Below are 27,526 nucleotides of genomic sequence, written 5' to 3' on the forward strand. Positions count from 1 at the left end.
CACTTCAACTACTTGAGTAGGTTCAGAAAATGTTGATTCACCTTTACGAATCCATCCTGATTTTTTAATTCGTACCCAATCGCCAATATTTATTATGATATCCTTAGTACCATGTTTGGCATCATAGTAAGCTTTGCTTTTATTATGCTTGAATTCCATACGTGTGCAAACTTAATCTTTGGACCAAGGTTGTACATTGCTAGAAAATAACCATGTAGGAATAGCTTTGATGCGGGGATTCCTACCTTTCATGAGTACAAAAGGTGAAAATCCTGTAGACTCATTGACAGTAACACGGTAACTCCACACTGTTTTCCCTATTTGAGTAGGCCAATCAAGATCACTGTTGAAAGATAACTGAATAGTGTTTTTTAAAACTCTATTAAACCTCTCAACCATTCCATTTCCGCTTGGATTATAAAGAGAGGTGGTTTTATGTGTGATCCCTAATTTCTTAAAATAGCATTTGGCTTTAGACAAAAGAAATTGTACTCCATTGTCAGAGAGTAAACATGAAGGAATACCTTCAGTCATAAATGTTTCATCCAAAACTTGCAGAACAGAGTTAGTGTCAGCATTCTCAACAATTTTGACAACTGGCCACCTAGAAAATAAATCAATTATAACAATAAGATAGCGATGAGATCCATCAGAACCACTAATAGGTCCCATAATATCAATGGCAATGGTTTCCCACGGATTTGTAGGTAATAACCCCTTAGACATAGATGGACGTAGTGTTTGCAAGGATTTATCCGAAGAGGAACACGGAATACAATCCCTCACAATTTTTTCAATTTGAGAATCACATCCCGGCCACCAAAATAATCTCTTCACAATGGCCTTAGCTCTGACAATTCCAGGATGACCTTCAAGACAAAGATCAATGATACATTTACGCAAACTTTCAGGAGGAATTATTCTTTCACCTCTTAAAAGAGTATTGTGAGAAAGAGACAACTCTGACCTAATCTCCCAAAAAGGTCTGCTGGAAGTATTCACAAGTTCTTTTTTTCAGGCCAACCATTAATAACAAAAGAAGAAACCGATCATATTCCTTGTCCCATTCTTCTCTGTCAATAGCAGGAAAACCATCATCATGGACAAACGCTACTCGCAACTCATTCCATTCATTATTCTCACATTCCTCAAGCATCACTGGCATTCTTGATAAAAAATCGGCAACCACATTGTTCTTTACTGGAACGTAAATTACATTATAAATAAAATTCTGCATCCTCATAGATATCCTGGCTAGTCTCGCTGAAGCAGTAATGGCACCCTCCGTAGTTAAAATCTTCACTAAGGGCTTATGGTCACAACGGAGAGTACATGCCTTGCCCCAGATAAAGGATTTAAAATGTTCTAATGCCCATGCACATGCTAGCGCTTCTTTCTCTATAATTGGATACTTCTCTTCACAAGGAGACAGAGATCTTGACGAATAGGCAATGATATGTTCTTGACCCTGTTTGTCTATTTGTGATAAAACGGCACCAAGGCCTTTGTTGCTAGTATCGGTTGTAATTATACTATTTAGCAAGGGATTGAACCTGTGAAGAGCATAAGCTTGTGCAATAGCATGTTTGATGACTCTAAAATCATTGTCACACGCTGGTGACCAATTAAATGTACAATATTTTTTTTAAAGCTGGCGAATATGGAAAGTTTTTTCTGCAAACTTTTGTACATATTCAGAACAAAATTCGGCCATGCCTAAAAAAGAACAAACATCGTCCTTACAAGTAGGTACAGGAGCGTCAGACATAGCAGACACTAGTGTAGGTTTAGGTTTGGCACTATTCTCATCTATAACATGGCCCAAATAAGTGACACTTTTTGGAGCAAACTTGCACTTTGAGTGTTCTACTGTGAGACCTTTCTCTTCTAAAATACTCAAAATGCTTTTAACCTTAATAGATGTTCCTTCTCATCACGCCCAAAGACAAGGATGTTGTCTTGAAAAAAAACAGAACCTTGTTCTTTCCTAAAAAGATGAAACATCAAACGCTGAAAAACAGCTGCAGCAGAAGCTAACCCGAAGGGCATGAGCTTATACTGAAAACACCCAAATGGGGTGATGTAGGATGTTAATTTCATAGATTCAGGTGACAAGGAAATCTGATGATAGGTGGACGACAGGTCAGTGGTGGAGAACCACTTAGCATTGTTCAGACTGGAAAACCATTTCATTGATTTTTGGTAATGGAAATTTATCTACCACAATGTTGTTATTTAAATGTCTTAAATCTACACAGAGGCGAATTTTACCGTTACTACGTCTCACTACGACATTCGGAGAAATCCAATCGGAGACTTCAATTGGCTCAATAATATTAGCAGAGACTAATTTATCTAGTTCCTTACAAACTTCATCTCTCCCTAGGATGGGGATATTGCAACATTTATGTACCTTTGGAGAAGAATCTTGTTTTAAAATAATTTTGTGTTCAACTTCTTTAAGATGACCTAAATCCTTACTGAAAACCTTACGGGAATTGTTTTAGAATTTATTTACCAACCTCATTGTTCTCATCTACCACCAAGACCCGTTCTTTACTATTGGGATCCAAAATGATGTGTCATTGTTTTTGATCAAACCAACCCAAGACTGGTGGTCCTTTTTTAGCAATATACAATGTCCCTCTACACTCTCTACCTTTAAACTTAAAAACAAACCAACGATAACCAATCAGTTCAATGGCTTCACCTCTATATCCTTCAGGGTGAATGTCAGGTTCCAATAACTGATTCCCAACTTTATGTACAAATGAAGATTGCCAAAGCTCATCATTAATAATAGTATAGGGTGAGCCGGAATCAGCATACATTTTTACCTCTATGCCTCCAATTTCCATTGAGCATATAGGTTTGTTAACACAAGAGTCATCTCCAATATTCAGTACTAACTTGTTACGTACATTCATAACTAAACCACCATCCTCTACTATATCATCTTCAGTTTCTTCAGTAACAAGATGAGTACCCTCATCCATGTTGTTTACAAATTTACCGTTGTTCGTCTTTCTTTTACAAGCTTTTGTGAAATGACCTTTAAGCCCACAATTGGTGCATTTAGCTTTGAGTGCAGGACAATACTTACTATCAGCCAAATGTTCAAACTGCCACATCTGTAACATTTTGGTTTGGTTCCCAAACTCGAATTAGACTTATTATATGAAGATTTAGCACCAGAATTGTCTTTAGAATACATGAATGGTTTCTTTTTTTTCATTCACATTTACTTTACTTACAACCTCACAAGAACTATTGTCTTGTTTAAGAACACTTGCACATCTGCCAGAGATTTCGGCTTTACGTACAATAGCAAGGATATAATCAAGAGAGGAATCACCGTTTATCCAAAGCCTATCTTGAATGGTAGGATTATAGGCATGCATGACTATTTGATCTCTAATGAGATCCTCTTGGAGAACACCAAATTTGCTTTCATCTTTATGCTGTTTCCTAGAAAAGAATTTATATCTGGTTACTCCAAAACAAACCTTGGGAGCAAAATAAGTATCAAGATGAAGTAAAGCTAAAGCATAAACATTTAAGTCAACTGGAAAACAAGGTTTTGTCATGCCTTCAAATATTTTTAGCCCAACAGGACCTAAAGATTGCAAGAGTAGTCTTTTTTTTTTAATAGCTGACATTTTGCCATCTTCATCTAAGGCATCAATGTAGTTACTGAAATAAGGTTTCCATTCAAGCCACTTTAAGGGAGGTTCTGTTCCGGAAACCCAGAATGGCTGAGAAGGGTTGATGTTATAAGTTTGATGGCTCATGATATAGTTCCTTTAATAGTATCTCCACAGATTAAATTTAGTTGGTTAACGAAGAAGGTGTATAACGAGTTTACACTCAAGTTCAATTAGAACAGTATTTGGATAGTACTCAAGCAAAGTAAACAAAAACCAGTAAAAAAAAGAATTAGTGGAGAAATTAGTGTTAAATGTTCCTTACCCCAGATAAATGTCTCTTGTTAAAAATAGTGGAAAAATTAGAGTGCTGCCAAAGTGCCGGTAACAAGGACTTTACCTTTCGATATAAACACAACCTTCCGACGTGAATCTCGGAAAGTTCCGACGAAATCTGTCAATAACTCCGAAATCCAAAATGGCCGCTGCGTAGGGTCACGTTGCGTGACCTGCGTGGATACGCACGTATAACATTAGTATCCGGAGGACGGAAGCTGAGTTTGTCGTTGCTGGGAGCGCGCAAGTCTAAAGAGTTCTTCAGTTGCTAGGGAAGGTGAAGTGAGCGAAATGCCATCACAAGAAGGTAGGCAACAGCAGAATGGTTAAATTCTTGGATAGCCAGTACTCACGTAAAAGGCAGCACCTTCCTCATCAGCAACAACAGAATCATCGATAGTAAGGCACAGCTCCCAGTTCGTAGAAGAGAGGTCAATTTCACTAATTCTTCTCGAAAGGTAAAAAATAATTGTCAAAAATCCCAAAAAATAATATTGATAATCATTCAAACTTCTTTGCGTGGGTGCGATGCTCCTCAACGCCGCGTCGCCAGTGTTAAGAAGGACACTGGATTATTAATTTAGTTAAAATCCTTTAATGAGGTCGAGGAGCTGAACAGACATCTGGCAGCTTCATCAGCAAACAGCAACTGTCTAACTTGAAACAATACATTCTAAATGACAGTAAGGAATTCTACATGACACAGAATAATTCCACACAACAAAATTATTGTCATAAAAGCACCCTGGGAATGTTTTTTTCTACTGTACACGCTCAGTATTGACACAGGACGGGTCTACTCTGCTGTATGTTATGTTTTGTTTAACTAGGAAAGGGTAAGATGGAAACGTTTTACAAGAATGTGTTCTGTTATGCTTCATTACAAGTATAGATTGTAGAATGTAGTGAGCTCATAGAACCTATGAGCTCACGGGGAGAATGTTATGAGATGACTGGAGATGCCCCCCGTGTTTCCACCTCAGTATCAAATATAAGGTTGGCTAAAAATATAACTCTGCCAGACATCGAACAAAGATTTTTAATAACTAAGGACCCGTTTCACTTTCCCTTGATTGGATCTTGGATCTTCATGTAGCTAAAAGTATGATGTTAATGCCCCATAGTGATCCAGCCCCATTCAGTATAACAAGAGTCCGTGATTGTTAAATATTTTTGAGGTAGGTTTTTAACTTGAGTGAAAAAGATCACGCTGAAAATTATATTTTGGCTCGTTGTCCTGATGGCACTGGAAGGAGATGGGCAGGGGCAGGGGGCGGGAGAGGGTGAGTGCATGTGTATTTGTATGGACTGGAAGGAGATGGGCTGGGCAGGGAGCAAGAGAGAGTGAGTGCATGTGTGTTTGTATGGACTGGAAGGAGATGGGCAGGGGCAGGGAGCGGGAGAGAGGGAGTGCATGTGTATTTGTATGGACTGGAAGGAGATGGGCTGGGCAGGGAGCGGGAGAGAGGGAGTGCATGTGTATTTGTATGGACTGGAAGGAGATGGGCTGAGCAGGGAGCAGAAGAGAGTGAGTGCATGTGTATTTGTATGGACTGGAAGGAGATGGGCTGAGCAGGGAGCGGGAGAGAGGGAGTGCATGTGTATTTATATGGACTGGAAGGAGATGGGCTGGGCAGGGAGCGGGCGAGAGTGAGTGCTTGTGTATTTGTACGGACTGGAAGGAGATGGGCTGGGCAGGGAGCGGAAGAGAGGGAGTGCATGTGTATTTGTATTAACCCTGGGCGTAGTTCGCATAGTCGCGCTTCGCGAAGCTACGCGAAGATGTACTTGCACTACGCGAGCTACGCGTAGCTTCGCAAACTTGCGTAGTTGCTTGGGGCGCCCGTTCGCGATGGCTTTTTCTTGTTCGGGAGCGCGGTGAGCGTGTTCGGGGAGCTGTTTGCATGCTCGGGGGATAATATCTCGCGCTCTTACCCATGTGGTCGCCAATGGGCGCGGCCATATTGTTTTTCAATTGTCCCGCCCGCTCGCGATGCCTTATTTCCTGTTCCGGGTCGCGGATAGCGTGTTCGCGATGCGCATTGTCGTGTTCGGGAGCGCATTTTACTTGTTCGTGATGAATAGTGCATTTTCGCTAGAAATATCGCGCGAACTTACAGATGCAGTCGCGAATGGGTGCGGCCATCTTGATTTTCACTCTATGCTATGGTTCTGGGCCTACTTTTCTATCCACCCTTAACCCCTTCAGTGCCCCGCCCTTTCCCCCTCCTGTGCCGGGCGTTATATTAGCGGGTGGGGTTCATGACGAGATAGTCTCGTCATGGGCACAGCGCAACCGTGCTCCATGACGAGACTATCTCGTCATGGGCATAGAAGAGGTTAATCTTTATAATCCTTTGTATTTAAAACATTTTTTCTGACTTTTTTTAGTTATCATCTCTCTCTTTCCCTAAGTTTATATTTTGTATTTTATTTCTACTTTTACTGTGTTTTTTTAGTTTTATAAAGTTCTTTCTTCACCCGCCTAACTTTTTTTTCCCCTTCTAACTTTTCTTTTCCGCCTCCCACCCACCCCAGAACCATGGCTAAGGGCACACCTAGTGCCAAGGGCAAGGGACCTGCAGGAGCAGACAAGGGCCGCCTGCCTTGCGGCAGAATGCGTCCTGCAGGGGTGCAGGCCCGGCAACTTTTTGGGGAGGCGGAGGTGACGCCCTTGTTTTTTTCATTCAGCGCCACTCCCCTTGGCAGCAGGCGGCAGGCCCAGCTCCGCTACCCAGGAGCGTCACCGTCAGTGGGCGAAGGTGCGCCGGGCAGTGTTCCGGTGCTCTGGGGTCCGGCGCACCCATAATCAGCTGGCCCACCGGTGGCCCGACATCCTGGACCGGGAGCAAGACCTGTTGGACCTGCTAGGTGTCGAGGTCGTCGGGCTTGGTGAATAACTTATTGTGTATAAATTAAATTTGACGAACAACAAGATTACTGCTGCGTGCTACGCGTTGCTGTTAAATTACGTTCCAAAAAGCAAAATCTTCTGTGATTGTAGGACCCAGGTGCTCGGTGGTACTCTTACTTGTTTGCAACTTAGTTTGCGCTAGCATGTGCTGATTATGTAAGAGTTTATTTTAGAGAACTGAAGTTAGGTAATGCGATTTGCTAGAGAGACTCTAGTCCTTCCATTGTCCTACTGTGAAATAGTGGTGGATGGATATTGGATACTAGGTTTAGTTTGTTAGTATTAGTTAATAATTGTTTTATGCGGTCTGCGTGACGCCTCCTCTGTCACTGAGTGCTGCTTAACCCAGTCCTCCATAGAACCTTTTGTACTTTGTTTAGTGAGTGGTAGGCTTAGCATGGTCAGTCAGTAGCAGAACTAGATCTGAATCATGCAACCAACCCACAATTTGTTGTATGTATGCACACATCTATGCATGTGTCCTCCATCTCCTCTATGCATTTGATGGCTGGAAAAAATGGAAATGCAGACTTAGTGAACAATTGGCCCTTCTGGAATAGGTGGTATAGGTCAGGTGGTACTTACTAGGCTTTGTTAGTATTTATTTTGTAATCAGAATGATTATGGAACACTGGAGTGTTCATAAATAAGTAGACGATCGGTGAATGCAGGAAGCAGCGAGTAGTCGATCCATCTGATTAGATAGGTCAATTTTATTGCAATTGTTGTTTCCTAAAAGGTTGTTTGACTTATTTTTCCAAATGATATATTATTATTTGTTTCACAGCACTCCTTAATGTTTGTCTCTTTCTTTATTATATTTTACATGATCATCAGCACCACCCAGGGGCAAGAAGACGGGGTCGGAGTCGGCGGGGGAACCACAGGACCGCTCCTCTACCGAGGCTCCTGCTGCTGGCCCCAGTAAGTCCTCCAGTGGTTATATTGACAGTTATATTTCCCTAAATTTTACTGCATCTTTTTATTCCGAACTATAAATTATGGTTCCACTTTCTAATTCTATTTTTTACAAAAGCTTCATTGACCTTGACTATCTGTTTCCAAATTCTGTTTATCCCTGCCTCTAAGTTCCTTCTAACTGCCTCTGCTATGACTCTCTGTACTACTACTACTACTATTATTATTCTGTCTGTAGCGAAGCTTGCACAGTTTACCACTCTTTATTGAAGGTTTTCTTTGGAATAATAAAACTCTGATTGACCAATAGCTCTAGCCACTGTGTCCTGTCCTTTGGGTTGTCCTCTTCTAGTCTTCTCAATGTTGAGGCTTTGACAATTACCACAAACAAAATGGCCACCCAGATATTTGACTAGTAATTTGGATCGGATAGTACATGATACTACTATTGTTGTAGTGATTCTGCAGAGCCACATACAGAACTATGCATAACAAAATAGGATGTTGGTGATGGGAGGTTGGACCTTACTGATCACACCTCAGTCCGGAGAACCCACGATCCCCTGACCGACTAGCTATAGTGTCTCACATTAGGGTCCCACTCCCGACCCCCCCCCTCGAAGAAGATACACAATGTTGATGATGACTGAGACAGACAACCAAGAACATAACACCATTTTGCTCACTCACCTGTGTAAGTCCACCCCACCACACCAAATACCACAGAGTCTATGTGTAAGTTCAAAAGGTTTATTTGAAACAAGTAACAAGCTCTGTACGTCGTTATATGAAATTTAATTTACTACAGCCATTGTCAATAAGCCAGCAAGAAAAATGCATAAGATTAAAACAGTAAACATTTACAAGTGCAGGACAACAAGAACAAGAGACAAGATCTTTTCAATTCTGGAAGACCCCTCACCGTAGAACGTAGAAATACTGGTTACATCATGCATCATAAGCTCTGTAAATCACAGGTTTGTAGAAGGGAATCTTCCGCCTATTATATGAGAAAAATGCTGCGCGTTAGCCATTAGATAGTATACTGGTGAATGCAAGCATTTTGCAGTCATGGCAAAAAGTGTAACATATATGTGATGGCTAAGCAATATGGACTAACCAAACTCAATAACAAAGTGCCTTGTATTTCGACCTCTTCACTTGTACGCAACAGTCATGTGGCCTCAAAGGCGTCTACTGCACATGTCAATAAGCTGCCAGGTATAATTAAATATGCGCCAAAAGAGTAGTAGTCGACATGATGAATCTAAAAGAGTTACACATGGCTCAGGCTAACTTTCAAAAGAGTAGAGCAGGACTAGATGACCCTAGGAACCATATCACCACTAGTGTCTGTCTACTGACTGTACTTACTACTCTAGTGCTGATGTATGTTGTATTAACTTTTTTTTCAATGTTCCAAGTGAACACTAATAAAATAGGGGGAGGTTTCCAGGCATCTAAACATTTGTGATGTTTTTTTCTAGGCACACTACCAACCACCAGTGCCGGCGGGGCCAGCGGCAATGCGGCCATTCCGGAGCAGGCAGGAGAACTGGCGGCACCTGCAGGAGCGACAGGGGGTGAGCCAGCAGCAGTGGCCGGCGGTGGTAAGTTATATTCATTACTTCTTGACATTACTACTAGATGGAAGTGTGTTCACTACTTCACTGTACTGTGCGACTTATTAAGTTGTGATGAACATTATACAACGTTTGAAGAAGACACCCTTTACTTAGCATTAGCAGCGTGAGTTGAGTAACCAATGACCTCTTCTATTTGACTCCAAAATCAGCTGTGAAGGTTTTATGGAGAAGACAAACTCAGATCAGATGACCTTGATGGATATGTTGAACAAAGAGGGAAAGAAGGGTGGAAGGACGGGCGAGATAAATAATATGACTGACTGGCAGAGAAGGATACGTTGGAAGCATGCATAGGTGGCTGATAGTAATCAGATCAGATTCATGGGTTGTTGAAGGATAGGTGAAAGAGAATGTCTGCCTGGGTGGGTGACACAGTATGGGTGGATAGTACTAGATAGCAAGAAGCAGCAGTGTTTGGTTCAAACTCAAAGCCAAGGCAAGCAAGGAAGGAAGGAGCCGAAGCATGGGTGGTTGTTGGTGAAACCAACTAAGGTTTGTTATGAGATATATAAAAAAGAAGGATAAACGTTTACTTTAATGGATGTATGCCTGGATGTACTATCATCAATAGACAGCATAGGTGGAAAGTGTCACTGGAGAATCTTACTTTGAAGAAAATGTAAAAGAAACTGCGCCACAGTAGCAAAGCGTAGGGGAATATAGGTAGTATTATCAGAATACAGTTGACTCGCAGTAGTTTGCAAGCACGTCATATATATACATATATATATATATATATATATATATCACGCTCCTGGGGTGTCCAAAAATCGAGCCGCACTCTACGTGCGTGTGCCTTCCCCAAAACATTTCATCTGGTATGGGGAGAACCGTTGATTCGATTCTTTAAAAGCATCTGATTGGCCTGACGCGTTTCGTAATTAGCTTCTTCAGCGGCCGTCAGAAAGAGTGCATGATAGTGACTCATTACCATTCCTTAAAGCGATATAGTGCGCCCTGGATGGGTAGGTCATATGACTCAACACATTGCATTTTGGGAAACTGAGTCTTTATTCAGTCCTGTATGGATGCACCCCAAGATTTTTGCTCAGTAAAAAAGCTCTCACATGAGCCTCGAATGCGGCAACTCCCCTCAATCCATCACGTACGTTACACCTCCAGGACCACACTTCTCTCAGAGTCCCGTGTCCCCCCTTCTTCTTTTCCGGGGTGGTGCGGCTCAGCGGCAGGACAGCCGCTTGTTACATCACGCTCCTGGGGTGTCCAAAAATCGAGCCGCACTCTACGTGCATGTGCCTTCCCCAAAGTATTTCATCTGGTATGGGGAGAACCGTTGATTCGATCCTTTAAAAGCATCTGATTGGCCTGACGCGTTTCGCAATTAGCTTCTTCAGCGGCCGTCAGAAAGAGTGCATGATAGTGACTCATTACCATTCCTTAAAGCGATATAGTAACAAACGGCTGTCCTGCCGCTGAGCCGCACCACCCCGGAAAAGAAGAAGGGGGGACACAGGACTCTGAGAGAAGTGGGGTGAAAAACCTGAAAAAAAATAATAAATAAATACATAACTTAGCATTTAAAAAACCGTACAAATTCACTGAAAAAACCATAGGTTTCACACACGTTATAGTTACGAATTAGCATTTAAAAAACCTTGCAAATTCACTTTAAAAAACCATAGGTTTCACACATGTTATAGTTAGCTGGACATTTCACTCGTAAAAAACCAATGAAATTCCCCCGTTATAGTTAGTGCAGGCAACTATAACTCACGCGACCCCAATCCTCTGCTGATGACGTCAGATATTACATCACTGATGACATGTGTGTCTTTATGAAAAATAAATATTTGTAATATATGTATAGCTAAAGATTAATGGAAGAAGACATGGGTAAATAAGTGTCTAAATTCAGTGATGTAATATCTGACGTCATCAGCAGAGGATTGCGGTCGCGTGAGTTATAGTTGCCTGCACTAACTATAACGGGGGAATTTCATTGGTTTTTTACGAGTGAAATGTCCAGCTAACTATAACATGTGTGTAACCTATGGTTTTTTAAGTTAATATATATATATATATATATATATATATATATGCTTCAAAAGTAAAGCCCCACTCCGACTTCTGTGCAAACACAAAACTTTATTCGTCTGAAGCAGCATATATATAACTCAAGTCCTGACCGGTTTCGGCGTCACCACGCCTTGCTCACAGGTGAGTTCAATAATTACCATGTGGTCACGAGGCCATAGGATCAACTACAGCCCCCAGCATGCATCATCGTTGCTTTGTAATCACGAGGCATTGCTTAATATTCATTTTTTGCCCAAATAGCGTTTTATGAACAATGTCCCAACAACGTACCAGATTGTAATGTGCACGCATTCCTTCTCACAGCAAGTGCACTTTTATGCTGCCTCTGTCCATGATAAGGGTTAGCACTGCGGAGCTTCCAAGAGGAGAAAACTCCCCTATTCCCTTTCTCTCTGATGCGCTACCAATACTTCTGGCAATCCTTCGTTTGGTGCGCGAGAGCGTGTCATGCCCCCTCCATAAAATCCAAACAACATCCTCCGTTTACTGGGGGCCACCGACTCTGCAGGGTGGGCTCAAAGGTTGCAGGAGCGGAGAAGCCTGCATGTTCAATGCTTCAAAAGTAAAGCCCCACTCCGACTTCTGTGCAAACACAAAACTTTATTCGTCTGAAGCAGCATATATATAACTCAAGTCCTGACCGGTTTCGGCGTCACCACGCCTTGCTCACAGGTGAGTTCAATAATTACCATGTGGTCACGAGGCCATAGGATCAACTATAGCCCCCAGCATGCATCATCGTTGCTTTGTAATCACGAGGCATTGCTTAATATTCATTTTTTGCCCAAATAGCGTTTTATGAACAATGTCCCAACAACGTACCAGATTGTAATGTGCACGCATTCCTTCTCACAGCAAGTGCACTTTTATGCTGCCTCTGTCCATGATAAGGGTTAGCACTGCGGAGCTTCCAAGAGGAGAAAACTCCCCTATTCCCTTTCTCTCTGATGCGCTACCAATACTTCTGGCAATCCTACGTTTGGTGCGCGAGAGCGTGTCATGCCCCCTCCATAAAATCCAAACAACATCCTCCGTTTACTGGGGGCCACCGACTCTGCAGGGTGGGCTCAAAGGTTGCAGGAGCGGAGAAGCCTGCATGTTCAATGCTTCAAAAGTAAAGCCCCACTCCGACTTCTGTGCAAACACAAAACTTTATTTGTCTGAAGCAGCATATATATAACTCAAGTCCTGACCGGTTTCGGCGTCACCACGCCTTGCTCACAGGTGAGTTCAATAATTACCATGTGGTCACGAGGCCATAGGATCAACTATAGCCCCCAGCATGCATCATCGTTGCTTTGTAATCACGAGGCATTGCTTAATATTCATTTTTTGCCCAAATAGCGTTTTATGAACAATTTCCCAACAACGTACCAGATTGTAATGTGCACGCATTCCTTCTCACAGCAAGTGCACTTTTATGCTGCCTCTGTCCATGATAAGGGTTAGCACTGCGGAGCTTCCAAGAGGAGAAAACTCCCCTATTCCCTTTCTCTCTGATGCGCTACCAATACTTCTGGCAATCCTACGTTTGGTGCGCGAGAGCGTGTCATGCCCCCTCCATAAAATCCAAACAACATCCTCCGTTTACTGGGGGCCACCGACTCTGCAGGGTGGGCTCAAAGGTTGCAGGAGCGGAGAAGCCTGCATGTTCAATGCTTCAAAAGTAAAGCCCCACTCCGACTTCTGTGCAAACACAAAACTTTATTCGTCTGAAGCAGCATATATATAACTCAAGTCCTGACCGGTTTCGGCGTCACCACGCCTTGCTCACAGGTGAGTTCAATAATTACCATGTGGTCACGAGGCCATAGGATCAACTACAGCCCCCAGCATGCATCATCGTTGCTTTGTAATCACGAGGCATTGCTTAATATTCATTTTTTGCCCAAATAGCGTTTTATGAACAATGTCCCAACAACGTACCAGATTGTAATGTGCACGCATTCCTTCTCACAGCAAGTGCACTTTTATGCTGCCTCTGTCCATGATAAGGGTTAGCACTGCGGAGCTTCCAAGAGGAGAAAACTCCCCTATTCCCTTTCTCTCTGATGCGCTACCAATACTTCTGGCAATCCTTCGTTTGGTGCGCGAGAGCGTGTCATGCCCCCTCCATAAAATCCAAACAACATCCTCCGTTTACTGGGGGCCACCGACTCTGCAGGGTGGGCTCAAAGGTTGCAGGAGCGGAGAAGCCTGCATGTTCAATGCTTCAAAAGTAAAGCCCCACTCCGACTTCTGTGCAAACACAAAACTTTATTCGTCTGAAGCAGCATATATATAACTCAAGTCCTGACCGGTTTCGGCGTCACCACGCCTTGCTCACAGGTGAGTTCAATAATTACCATGTGGTCACGAGGCCATAGGATCAACTACAGCCCCCAGCATGCATCATCGTTGCTTTGTAATCACGAGGCATTGCTTAATATTCATTTTTTGCCCAAATAGCGTTTTATGAACAATGTCCCAACAACGTACCAGATTGTAATGTGCACGCATTCCTTCTCACAGCAAGTGCACTTTTATGCTGCCTCTGTCCATGATAAGGGTTAGCACTGCGGAGCTTCCAAGAGGAGAAAACTCCCCTATTCCCTTTCTCTCTGATGCGCTACCAATACTTCTGGCAATCCTTCGTTTGGTGCGCGAGAGCGTGTCATGCCCCCTCCATAAAATCCAAACAACATCCTCCGTTTACTGGGGGCCACCGACTCTGCAGGGTGGGCTCAAAGGTTGCAGGAGCGGAGAAGCCTGCATGTTCAATGCTTCAAAAGTAAAGCCCCACTCCGACTTCTGTGCAAACACAAAACTTTATTCGTCTGAAGCAGCATATATATAACTCAAGTCCTGACCGGTTTCGGCGTCACCACGCCTTGCTCACAGGTGAGTTCAATAATTACCATGTGGTCACGAGGCCATAGGATCAACTACAGCCCCCAGCATGCATCATCGTTGCTTTGTAATCACGAGGCATTGCTTAATATTCATTTTTTGCCCAAATAGCGTTTTATGAACAATGTCTCAACAACGTACCAGATTGTAATGTGCACGCATTCCTTCTCACAGCAAGTGCACTTTTATGCTGCCTCTGTCCATGATAAGGGTTAGCACTGCGGAGCTTCCAAGAGGAGAAAACTCCCCTATTCCCTTTCTCTCTGATGCGCTACCAATACTTCTGGCAATCCTTCGTTTGGTGCGCGAGAGCGTGTCATGCCCCCTCCATAAAATCCAAACAACATCCTCCGTTTACTGGGGGCCACCGACTCTGCAGGGTGGGCTCAAAGGTTGCAGGAGCGGAGAAGCCTGCATGTTCAATGCTTCAAAAGTAAAGCCCCACTCCGACTTCTGTGCAAACACAAAACTTTATTCGTCTGAAGCAGCATATATATAACTCAAGTCCTGACCGGTTTCGGCGTCACCACGCCTTGCTCACAGGTGAGTTCAATAATTACCATGTGGTCACGAGGCCATAGGATCAACTACAGCCCCCAGCATGCATCATCGTTGCTTTGTAATCACGAGGCATTGCTTAATATTCATTTTTTGCCCAAATAGCGTTTTATGAACAATGTCCCAACAACGTACCAGATTGTAATGTGCACGCATTCCTTCTCACAGCAAGTGCACTTTTATGCTGCCTCTGTCCATGATAAGGGTTAGCACTGCGGAGCTTCCAAGAGGAGAAAACTCCCCTATTCCCTTTCTCTCTGATGCGCTACCAATACTTCTGGCAATCCTTCGTTTGGTGCGCGAGAGCGTGTCATGCCCCCTCCATAAAATCCAAACAACATCCTCCGTTTACTGGGGGCCACCGACTCTGCAGGGTGGGCTCAAAGGTTGCAGGAGCGGAGAAGCCTGCATGTTCAATGCTTCAAAAGTAAAGCCCCACTCCGACTTCTGTGCAAACACAAAACTTTATTCGTCTGAAGCAGCATATATATAACTCAAGTCCTGACCGGTTTCGGCGTCACCACGCCTTGCTCACAGGTGAGTTCAATAATTACCATGTGGTCACGAGGCCATAGGATCAACTACAGCCCCCAGCATGCATCATCGTTGCTTTGTAATCACGAGGCATTGCTTAATATTCATTTTTTGCCCAAATAGCGTTTTATGAACAATGTCCCAACAACGTACCAGATTGTAATGTGCACGCATTCCTTCTCACAGCAAGTGCACTTTTATGCTGCCTCTATCCATGATAAGGGTTAGCACTGCGGAGCTTCCAAGAGGAGAAAACTCCCCTATTCCCTTTCTCTCTGATGCGCTACCAATACTTCTGGCAATCCTTCGTTTGGTGCGCGTATATATATATATTAGCAAGCAGAAGCCCCTTCCTCGGACTCCGGGGACCACTCCCTACCTAATGTATTTTCGATTGGGTCAGCTAGCCTGCAAAGGGTGGCCTATCTGTTGGTTATGGTTACACAATCAATGAAAGCAAAGTACCCTATGCAGTAGCGGTTGGTGGTGGGAGTGCTGGCGGGCGGTGACATGGGGAGGGGCAGGGTGGGTGGCACTGGCAATTAAACTATGTATAACGGCCAAATACAGGTAATCAACATAAAAAAAAATAAAATGATTTTCATTGTGCGCACTGCACCGCCGAATGCGATGCAGTGCATGCAACACATTTTTTAAATTTTTTTGTATGTATTGTTTAATTACCTGTGATTGTCCGTAATCCATAGTTTACTACCCCCACCCTGCACCTTCCCACGTCACCGCCCGGCAGCACTCCCACCACCGACCGCTACTGACCTGATGTCGCTCGTATTACCATCTATAATATAATATATATATAAGCAGTGATCATTGGATCAGATAAATAATCAGCCTTTTTGTAGTACCCAGGGCAGGATGTAAGTGAAATTGATCATGTAACAGACAGAGTATGGCCAGTGCCACCGGCCGTAAGGCGTAATACAAAAATTATATGCTTCCCCACCTGCAGACAGTAGTAGTAAATAAAACTAACGTGAGTCTGCAACATGTGACTCATATCTGTTTCTCTTGGGTGCAAGCTTAGTTGACTGAGCTGGCATGCCGGGCCGGCTACAACAAGGTTATGTAATTGCGCTAAACTAGAGATAAGAACAACACGACTGGTGTACCGGAGTACATAATACGAGTATAATGTCGGAAACCCCCACAAATGTTAGAGTCCAAGGAAGTCGGAGTATAGATACTTACCACCAAATCACAAATGTTATGTACTGTGCTTGCTAGTGATACTGTGACACTATGTGTTGAATGATTTTAGTGTCTGTTTTGCTAAGAGTATTGGCTACAACATGTTCTTTTTCTTTCTTTATATAGATACTCCTTCCACATCAAAACCATCTAGGAAGGAGTTGGCCGCTAGGGCCCGGCGCCGTAAACTGGAGGCCATTTGCGAAGAATGTCGCCGGCTTGTGGCTCAGGCGGAGGAGGAGGCGGCTGCAGCTGCAGCCTCCCCCAATGCCCCGGGCCCCAGTCAGGCCCTGCCGCCAGTTTTACGGCGCCATGGTCCGGCAGCCGCCCGCCGCCGCGCCTCCATCTCAACCACTGCTGCCCCCCACCCTGCATGTAACTGCAGGGCATATCGCCGCCAGCTGCTCCGCCGGATGGCCCGCTTGGAGGAGAACCTAGAGGAGCGGGTAAAAATCCTGGCGGATAAACACCTGCAGGCCCGCCGACTATAGAGGACCTTGTCGTTTGCCCCTTTTTTAATTCCTCTTATTGGTGGGTGGGTTTTTAGGCGTTGGGGATTCACTTTTGGACATTGGGACTTGGACTTTCCGTGTGGACATTGGTTGGGGTTAGGGAGGGGGGTGGGTTAGGTCAGAGTGGGATAGTTTATTTTTGTTAGGGTCTATTAAATTTTATATTATTTACTTAAACATACGATGTTAATGTTTTGTGGTGGGTTACTGTTTTCCGAATTCAATCTAAGTTACATGGTTTGTTACTTTGTTTCCTTGCTGCTGCATGCCCGCAGCCAGTGTTTGATTTAAAAGATCTGCCGATTTTGTAACACACAAACCGATAGATGCAGTACCCCTCACTGAATTATTTTTAATTATCATAATTGTCATGTCAGTCTCTCCTCCTAGTCCATTATACCTCCCACCAAACGTATCTTACCTGTGATTGATGATGATGAAGTTCGGCACACTGATGGCTGCATGGTTGGTTTCCCAAATGAACGGAGAAGATGCCATTATTGTGGTGGTAGTAGTAGACACTGGCAATAGCATTTGAAAAAAGAAAGAGAAAGTCACTTGACTGAGAGACTGTGGGAGGAGTAGTAGAACAAAGTAAACTACAGCATGGGTGGGCAAGCAGAATAAGATCCTTGTACTGCCTTAGTTTAAATTCAATTAGTGTTGCTTTCACCACATCTGCCCCAGCAAGCGTGTGATCAATTGATGGTGTACATTTAATGTAGTCACATCACACCTCAATATAAATCACACATCCCGGGGGAAGAGGGTTAGGGATTGATGAATGGATGGGAAGTGGGGTTTTGGGAAAGGTTTGAGAAAGAAAAACAGACAGTATGCATGGACACAACAAAAGTAAAACACAATCTTGTAAGACGACCATGATCCATTATCAAAGAAATCAAAGTATAAAGTGAGAAAAAGGAAATGCATGCATGCTGAGGAAGAGAACTTGATGGTTAATGATAATGAGTTGTACTTACTAACTACTACTACACAATTAGACAGTACAGGGCAGAAATTATTAATATGAAATTTGCCTTGCCTGTCTGCTGCCCTCAGAGCTCAACCCGAACCAAATTACATGCTGTACCGGGCTTACTTTTATTTTTCAAGCTAGCAAAGGAAATGAAAAAATAGTTGTAGGGATCAATTACCAAACAAACCACAACACACAGTCGTAATAATTGAAGAGAAAAAAGGAATCAAATAAATTTAAAGACGAATGATGAATGATACTAAAGTTCCTGTATTATCCTGGTCCAAATGTGGAGTTGCATCATTCTCGTCATTCCTCTTGGTCCTCCCTTCCATGGACACTCCGCACATCAATCTTGGGTACCACTGCCTGCCTGATGCGGATTGGTAAGGTAAGTGTGAGTTGTTTCTCCCACTATAGCACAGGTTAAAGGCCGGCCTGTAAGTGTAGATGGAAAAACAAAAGGGGTATTGAAAAATAACTGAATTAAAAAAAATAAACTCAATTACATTGGAGTGCAAGAAGAGAAGACAAAACTCTTGAGAGAACACGTTCAGACTGAGGCAGCTTGGATAGGATACATAGTGTCTACTCTACAGCATTAAGCTACAACAACAACGGGACAGGACTCAGGAGCCAGCACAGCCATAGAACAGGACAACCGCGGCACAGGCCAGGCACCCTACCCCTTACCTTACATTTTGACCGAGCCAGACAAATGGTATATGCACTGCAGCAACCTATCATTTTCCAAATGAAGTGACTAAATCATTGCGCCATTGTCCCTCATACCACTACACTCTACTCCAGTCCACACCACTACACGGACATGTAGCCTAGGTCTGCTGTGGTTCTTGTTGAAACTGTTTACCTTTTAAGGCAGTCCATGAACTGCAGTTATTCCATCAATTATCTCCGATCCAACTGACTGACTGTGTGCAAAGATAGTATGCTCAGCAGCATCATGATGACCGTGTGGTACGTGTTCTCCAACACCAACTCAGTCTGTAGTGACTGATTAAGTTTATAATATATTCCATATTACAAAATTGCAATGGATATTGGGCGGCACCTGCAGTGGTAGGAGTACAATGTGGTTATTAAACAACAAGGAAACATTGACTGTCACCTGACCTGAGTCACTTTTACTTTGTCGATAAACTAGTATAGTTCGACTTCATGCACATTCATTCGTAGTCAGCAAGCATCCAATGCAATGCATGCCATCATTCACAATAATCACTCATTACCTGTCTTGCTGTTCTCTTTGGCTGTCAGATCTGATGCCTGCCTAACCTTCTGACAGTCAGTGATGAGTTTCTTTCGGCTTGGAAACAAAACGGAATATAGCTGGAGTCACGTTCACTTCTTATGGAGGGACTGTTAGAGGCAACATGTATTGTACTATTCTCCATCTCCATCCAATGTCTGGCTTGCTTGAAATGTATTTAGGGAGAGTAAGGAAGATGGAGCAGGACCCTGAGGAGTGGAGTGGACAGTTATGCACAGACGTGCAACTCCAATAGGGAAATAAAAAGAGGAGACTGTTGATGGATTTGTTGTGATTAGATTTTGAACCAGAAAAACAGATACACAGTCACACACAAATAAAGGAAGGGAGAACAATTTGAAAGCCTAGTTGTCAGGGAAGAGGAGCTCGTCCTCAAACTCTGGTGGTTCGGACAGAAGTACGTCATGTAAGAACCCACTACTTATGTCATCGTAGTCGCTCTCTTCTTTCTGCTGTGATTCACGTATTTTGTACTCCGGTGGTATAAAGTGTTGATTCATTTTGATCATGGTTAACCGCTCCATGCTTTTGGGCGAGAGACTGGTCCTTTTCACAGTAACAATGGCACCAGCAGCACTGAAAACACGCTCTGAAGAGACACTTGCAACAGGGCAAGCCACATACTTTATCGCCAGCCTGCTGAGCACTGGCCATTGGCTTCTTTTCCCATACCAATACACCAATGGGCTTTGCTCCATGAAGACCACTGTTGTGTCATCTAAATAGGCCTGAACCATCCGCTCAATGTTCAGGGGTGCTCCGATTTGCATCAGTCATGGACATACAAAACCCTTTCCGTAGAAACCAATCACCTGCCGTTTTTTTAAATGTGGCTGATGATCCTGTTGGTGCTGTTGATGTTATTGCTGGCAGTGTTGTTGACTGCTGGGAGGCAAACACACTGCTCTGGGCCTCTGAAGTAGAACTTGACTCTGGGTGCCCTGCAGTACTTTTTTTGCCCTGGGGTGGCGGGCCTCTAATTAAAATCCGTTCGTTTTCAAAGTCTGTGGCTTCCTCAGCTATCAAAGTTTTGTACTTGGCAACATCCACTTCTGAAAAAGGAATTGCTTCATTACTGCTCAGCAATAATTTGTAACGTGGATCCAAAATTGAGGCAGTAATGTAATGTCGATGTGACACAATGTTATTTTGAATCCTTGTATTGTCAGATAAGCGAGTTGCTAAGGTGTCCGCCAAATAATATGCGTCTACTTTGTCATCCACACCTGCGTACATTTCTGACACCTCCTTCAGCTCTTGCTCTAGCATGTAGAACAATGGGATAGCTTGGCCCATAGTACAGTCCTCCCTGCTGACTTCATGTGTGAAGACCTCAAAAGGAAGTAGCATCTCTGTCAGGCATTTAACGAGGTCCCATTGGGCCATCTCAACGGTCATGCCTTTCACAGTAGGATCTCCTGACCTTTTCATGACATAAGCATTGAGTGATATGTACTGCTCAAACAGACGCTCAAGCATGTAATAAGTTGAGTTCCAACGTGTTGGCACCTCCTGGATGAGTCCTTTGACTGGCATTTTATGGTCACGTTGAATGACCCTCAGCTGCTTCCGGGCTTTAAAAGAATGGTTGAAATGTGTGCATATTTTTCTGCAGGTGGTCAGTAAGCTGCTGACTTTGCTTTCATTTTTCAGAAAGTCTTGAACAACAATGTTAATGCAGTGTGCCAAACACGGGACCCTGAAATAGCCACCATCTTTCCTGGCCCTAACTACATTACTGCCATTGTCCGTGGCAACAAAACCAATGGTAAGCCCTCTTGGTCGCAGCCACGCAAACACCTTGCTGTTAAACTCATCCAAAATGTTTGCAGCAATATGAGATTTATCCATAGCAAACATGGCTACAGTTGCATGTTTGCGTGTGTCTTTAAAAATCTCAGCGGTGTCAACAACACCGTCAGATATCTTATCTTTCACACCCGAAAAAGAGACCCAGTGTGCAGTGATGCACATGTAATCAGTGGCTTGGCAACTGGTCCACATGTCTGTTGTCAGGTGGATACTCTGAATAGCACTCTGTTTTAAGGCTTTTTCAAGCAATTCCAGCACGTCGTGATGTAGTGCTGGAACAGAAACTCTTGCGAAATAGTAGCGGCTGGGAACTTTCCATTTTGGGCAGATGGTGGTCACAAATTCAAGAAAACCCACCCCTTCAACAAAAGAAAAAGGGAGAAGGTCCAGTGCTAACATTTTAGCCAGCTTCGCATTGTACATCCGTGCTATTGGGTGGTTGCGTTCGTACTGCCCCTCCGGCCTAGTAAACATGCTAAGAATGATAGGCTGCGTGGTATTCCTTCCTGTGCTCAACGTCGCACTTTTTTTGAAAGCAGTACTCCTTGGTGTCTCAGGCTGGCTCTTACTCTTGTGACACTGAGATGTGGCTGAGGATGTGGGCGTTACCACTGCAGTGCTGGGGACAGGGCTACTTTGTGTACCACTACCACAGAGAATGTCTCCCTCTTCTTCCTGTTCCACCGTGAGCCGACTTTCTACTCGTTTATCCCCAACAGCAATGGTTCCATTTTTTATGCGACTAAGGTGCTCCTCCCACTGGATTGCGTGGTGTTTTTTCAGATGGGTCATTTGGCCTCCGATCCCATAGTTTCTACCAAGCTTACCACGACTAACAGAGGTATGACAAACGGAGCATATAGCAATGTTCTCCTCATTTCCGCTAACCGTAAAAAAGTCCCACACTGGGGAGCTTAACTTTTGTCTCCTGCTGGAGGTGCCACTTCCAATGCCGGATGAACTGGAGGGTGTGTGTTGAATTTGACTCTGTGCAGTACCACTACCTACTTCTACTGAGGTGGTGGTTGTGCTGGATGTAGGACGCTGTCGGCCCTTTGCTAATGTAAATATGGAAGCTGGAGGTCGTGTTGGTGTTACCTGTGTTGGAGGTATGCGTGCTACATCCCTCGCAGCCATTTTGGATAGTGTAAAAATGTTGGTCTGCAGCTCCTCAGGCCCGGGAGTGATGTTCGTGATGACTGGCTCATCATCATCATCATCATCCTGCTCTTCTACATCAACCTCCATAAGTGTAAGGCTTTCTGGAACCTTCCTTTTCCCATGCCTGCTCTTGTGACGTGTTTCCCTCTCAGACTCAGTTTGTGGCTTCCAAGTGGCATCTAGATCATCAGAACGGGGGCTTGGTGAAGAACGTGATGTACTAACCCTCCTTCTTTTGTGCACCTAAAAGCAAAAAAGCCAGTAGTGTAGCCTGTTTGCCCTAAATAAAAATGTGTGCATCTTATGGGATGGATGCAGCATCAGGGAGCAACAACAACGAACATATACACATAAACTAAAGGCATTTATTTACAACACCCAAAAAGGCACAGGCCAACTCAGTGGCTGTAGTCATTCCTCTCTGCATCTTCCTCTTCCTCAACAATCCTTTGCACTCGGAAGTCGCCTCTAAAAAACAAATATAGGCACTCCTGCTGATCCACAAGTATTCCGATAGCTCTTCTTGAGTCCCCTGTAGCCCTTCTTCTTTCCAGGAAATCTTTTGCTGACCTTTCTTTGCCATAAACCTCCTGCTGCCATATTGCTCATAGCAGGCACTGCTGAACCCAGCAATCAATACAGCACCTCTGTTGTGCATATGAAAGGCGGTCAGGCCTTTCCACTCTTTCCATCTTGATACTGCAGCCACATTAAATAATAGGCGAGTGGAGCCAGGTCCAAGAGAGGGTTGTCCACATGCAAATGAAGTGCCAGGGCATGCCTAGGAGTGTGCTTCTGCAGGTTATCCCATCTCATAGTTTGGCGCCGGTGTCATTCTGGGAAGCAAGGCCATGTCAGGCCAGCCTCAAAGCAAAGGCGGTGGCCTTTACCGGGAGCCCTTTTAAACCAGTTACCCTGGGTTGCTCAGGAATATAGAATAATCACCATTAGCCGATATAGTGAGGTCTTGGCCGATCGTGGCCAAGAGATTCAAAAGTCACAGGGCAAAGGCCTAATTACCCTTCCCTAAAGTGTATCGATCTTCTTGCCCTAGATTACAATGTGGCTCGGAAACTGGCCAAAAGCCAACCCTTTTCCACTGCACCTACGTCTACACTGAGGAGCAACAGCAGAGCCCTTCCTCCCTGCCCTCTTCCTGTGCTTTCACCTAGTCTCCAAAAATGGCCGCTGCAGAGTAGCTTGGTTCCTTGTCCTTCTCTACACAACTTACACAGGCACCCTCCCTAGACGGACGGCATGAATAGTGCAGACAAGGCTTCTCTGCAGCTCCTGCAAATAGACAGATATAGGGGCTGATAAGTTGTATGTCTGGGATGCTTAAGCATTGATAGTTTCCATGTCGTGTGTTGCACAGTACATTGTTTCATATGCTAGTCTTTTTTTTACCTCCGCTGTCGGTATGATTGAATAACACTTGTTCAATCCTTGAAAGGGTGGCATCCATTGAGAAAACTAAAATTTCACTGGAAAAGAGCACCACCGTAGTTGGCAGGATTCGAACCTGCGTGGGGACACCCCAATGGATTTCGAGTTCATTGCCTTAACCACTCGGCCACAACTACTCATAAGAGTTGATTACCACTGAAGCTCAGATTCTTGCTCTAATATCAGCATTTGTTTTTATCCTCAGTTCACTCTGCTCAGATTCCTTCCCGTCCTGACCTATCCGTTTTGACTGCAAAATACACCCTCTGACCGGACCTGCAGACATACACGCCTCAAAGGCACCATTAGAAAGGTCAGGTTCCTGTCCACGGGGAAACAAAAAGGAGGTTGTCAAAGTGTGCAGTTGTGACATTAAGTGAAGCAGTGACAATGTTAGACACCATACTAAAGCTAGTTCCTTCATGCATCTGATACTCCAACGTGCCTGGATGGAACCTACTGCCAAGATGATAACTGAAGTGCTTTCCCAATCACTTGGGATATGCCTCGACACGTTCCTTCTAGGGAACTAGGGTTCACAAAGGGCAACGCTGCCAGGCAGTTTGCCCCATACTCTCTCCACTGAGTCTTTTGATTCCCTTCTGTGAAAAAAGTGGGTTTCTGTTGCAGTAAACCCCCTCCCCCCTTTTTTTTGTTGCCAGACTACTGATGCTCTTTGACTTGATGTGCTCTGGGTCCCTGCCAATCAGGACCCCAGGGCCTGTGTTCTTTCCCCAAAACAAAACCCAATTGGCATCTCTGGCCACATGTCAGCCCCTGGTAAATGGTACCATAGGTACTCAGGGCACTGTAACCAGAGAAGGTCCCTAAGGACTGCAGCACTTATTGTGCCACCCTTAGAGGCCCTGTACCCTGGCATACACACACACTGCCTTTGCAGGCTGGGTGTCTAGGCGCAGAACCAAACAAAGAGTCGACATGGCACACATCCCTGTGTGCCATGCCCACACACCATTACCCTGGCATACATCAGTCACCCCTCTAGCTGGGTGCCCTATGCCAGTTTTGAGGGTACAGGTGCATGAGCCCTGTAGCCCTTCAGTACCCAGGTCCAATCCTGGGCCCTGTACGTGCAGTGCTGCCGTTAAGGGTATATGTGTTGGAAGGGTGTTCTCCGGGAGGCTTTGGAATACGTTCCTGACCACCCTTTGTCCCACCTCTCCCAGAGTTAGGCCAAGCGCCGGTGAAGAGGCCCTTCCTGGAAGGGTCTCGTTCCTAGGATCGTACACGCTGAGCTCACACTATTTGACAGAGGGACACCACACAGTAGTTCTTAGTAAGATAGTATACTTTATCAATAGTTTCTGGGGATCTTTATGATCCGTGATACAGACATTGGATCGATGCCACCAGCGGCGGCGGTTTCGTAATGGGGGTAGTGGGGTAGCGGGACAGACTGTAGTTCAGTGTCTCTTGTGGAGTATCCTTCGCACAGCTCTCAATCCTCGAGCTGGGGGATTTGGGTTCACTCGGCAATCTCCGCCGGACCTTCTGGATAGAAGCGCCGCGAGTCTCTCAGCAGGCACAGGTGGTATCAGACGCTCGGGAGCCGCGACGGCGTCAACAGGGCTCAGATGGTTCAGTGTTCGGGGAGCCGCGACCGCGTCAGCAGGGCTCAGATGGTTTCAGAGTTCGGGGAGCCGCGACAGCGTCAGCAGGGCTCAGGTGGTTTCAGAGTTCGGGGAGCCGCGACCGCGTCAGCAGGGCTCAGATGGTTTCAGAGTTCGGGGAGCCGCGACAGCGTCAGCAGGGCTCAGGTGGTTTCAGAGTTCGGGGAGCCGTGACAGCGTCAGCAGGGCTCAGGTGGTTTCAGAGTTCGGGGAGCCGCGACAGCGTCAGCAGGGCTCAGGTGGTTTCAGAGTTCGGGGAGCCGCGACAGCGTCAGCAGGGCTCAGATGGCGTCCTTGGGTTCAGATGTCGGTCGAGCCGCGACCAGGTCAGCAGGGCTCTCGTAGGTCCAGGTCTTCTCTGCCGCTTGTCCCTTCCGCACCCCTTGTTATACTCCCCCTCCTCTTTGAAGTCCGGAGTCCTCGCAGAGAGGGGTCTTGGTGCCTGGGGAACGGTGTGTTGGGATTTCCAGCCGCTCGGCCCTTTGATCTGTTCAGGTTGATCTGGGAGGGACTCCAGACGCCCAGCATGCGAGGCGCCCGCTCACCGGGGGCCTGGTGGCCGATCGAAACCCTCCTTGGGGAGGGGATCAGAGGTGTGACAGAGACGGCGCCTCCCGGTCTTGCTTGGGGGGTTTCTCTCTCCCTCGGCCAGCATGCGTGGTAGTGTCTTGGGTTTTGCTGGGGCCCGGGCCGGTCATCGGGTTTACTGGGCCATGGTGGCCGGAAGTCTGTGATACCGGGGGATCAGGTGTGGTTGCAGGGTTGCTTACTGGTCGGGAGGGTCCACGCCACGAGGCCGGTCTCACAATATGGTGCTGGGAGGTTGTCATTACGAACTCCACAGCCCCATAATGGCTACACTGAAGACTGGAAAGTTTAGTATCAAACTTCTCAGCACATTAAACCCACACTGATGCCAGTGTGGGATTTAATGTAAAATGCACCACAGAGGGCATCTTAGAGATGCCCCCTGAAAAACGACCAACTACCAGTGACCTGACTGAGTGGCTGCGCAGGCTGCCACCACCAGACATGTTTCTGGACCCCTGGGTCAAGAGCCTGCTGCTCTCTGAGGCCTGAAACAATGTACATCCAGGGTTCACAAAGGAGAAGCTTCAAAGGCATGTTGCCTTTGTGAGCCTCTCCAGACCATTTGCTGCTTTCAGCAACTGGTCCCCACTACTTCTACCCCCCACTTTGGGCGGGAGAACCGGCGGGAAAAACAAGTGAGGAAGAGAGGTGTGCCCACCTCTGCCAACTCCACCCCTAAGGTGGGGGAGGCGAGGTGAAGAACAACCTCGAGTCCCAGCCATCTTGAGGATGGGCGGACCCAGCCAACCAGCGACAGGCTCCTGCCCCCCCCTTCCACTGGAAAGTGGCAGAATAGGGGGTATACCCACCCCAGGGAAGGGACCCATTGGTCCCTGCCCTTTACCTACCTGTAACATCCCCAAATTTAGTATTTAGGGGCACCCTGAACCTTCCTTCCTCAGATCCAGATTTCCGCAACCTAATAAGAAAAAGGACGAAAGAAGACGCCCAGCAGAGGAGCCTGCAGAGAACAACTGACTTGGCCCCATCCCTACCGGCCCGTCTGCAGTTTCCAGAGATCCTGCGCCAAAAATCGTCTTGCCCTGCAGCTAGCGACCTCCAGAACCCCTGGGAGGACTGACTGCCTTCAACAAAGACCGGATCTCCTGTGAACAGCAGCCCTGTTCAAAAGAAACTCTGAAAATAGACCCTGAGCCTGCTGAGAACAAAGAAACCCCACGACTGGAACTACCACTACACCCGTCGCCAACGGCCCGAATTCGAGTGGCGCACTGGTCCCAGCGAGAACCCCAGCACTCCAGAGTCCGAGTCCACCGTGGGTTGACCCCTTCAGGACCCCCCGACATCGCCTGCAGCCTCTGCACAGAGACCTCCCCCAACCGCGAGTGGCCCGGTAAGGTGAAATCCGACCTCAAAAGACACCCCTGCATCCAGCC

At 45.5% G+C, this 27,526-nt stretch overlaps 1 protein-coding gene and 1 non-coding gene across 2 annotated transcripts in view; both read right to left on the bottom strand.

The window, feature by feature from the left end:
- LOC146813475 (uncharacterized) overlaps nucleotides 1-27,526 on the bottom strand; it is a 267,150-nt gene that overhangs the window by 175,830 nt on the left and 63,794 nt on the right. The window contains 2 exon segments of the mRNA XM_085615433.1: nucleotides 525-604; nucleotides 1,047-1,200. Coding sequence (XP_085471559.1) covers nucleotides 525-604; nucleotides 1,047-1,200 — 234 coding nt within the window.
- On the bottom strand, nucleotides 23,963-24,044 carry TRNAS-CGA (transfer RNA serine (anticodon CGA)). The gene has a single exon. It is a non-coding gene; the product is annotated as a tRNA-Ser (tRNA).

This window comes from Triturus cristatus, chromosome 7 (assembly GCF_964204655.1).
Source record: "Triturus cristatus chromosome 7, aTriCri1.1, whole genome shotgun sequence".
NCBI lineage: Eukaryota > Metazoa > Chordata > Amphibia > Caudata > Salamandridae > Triturus > Triturus cristatus.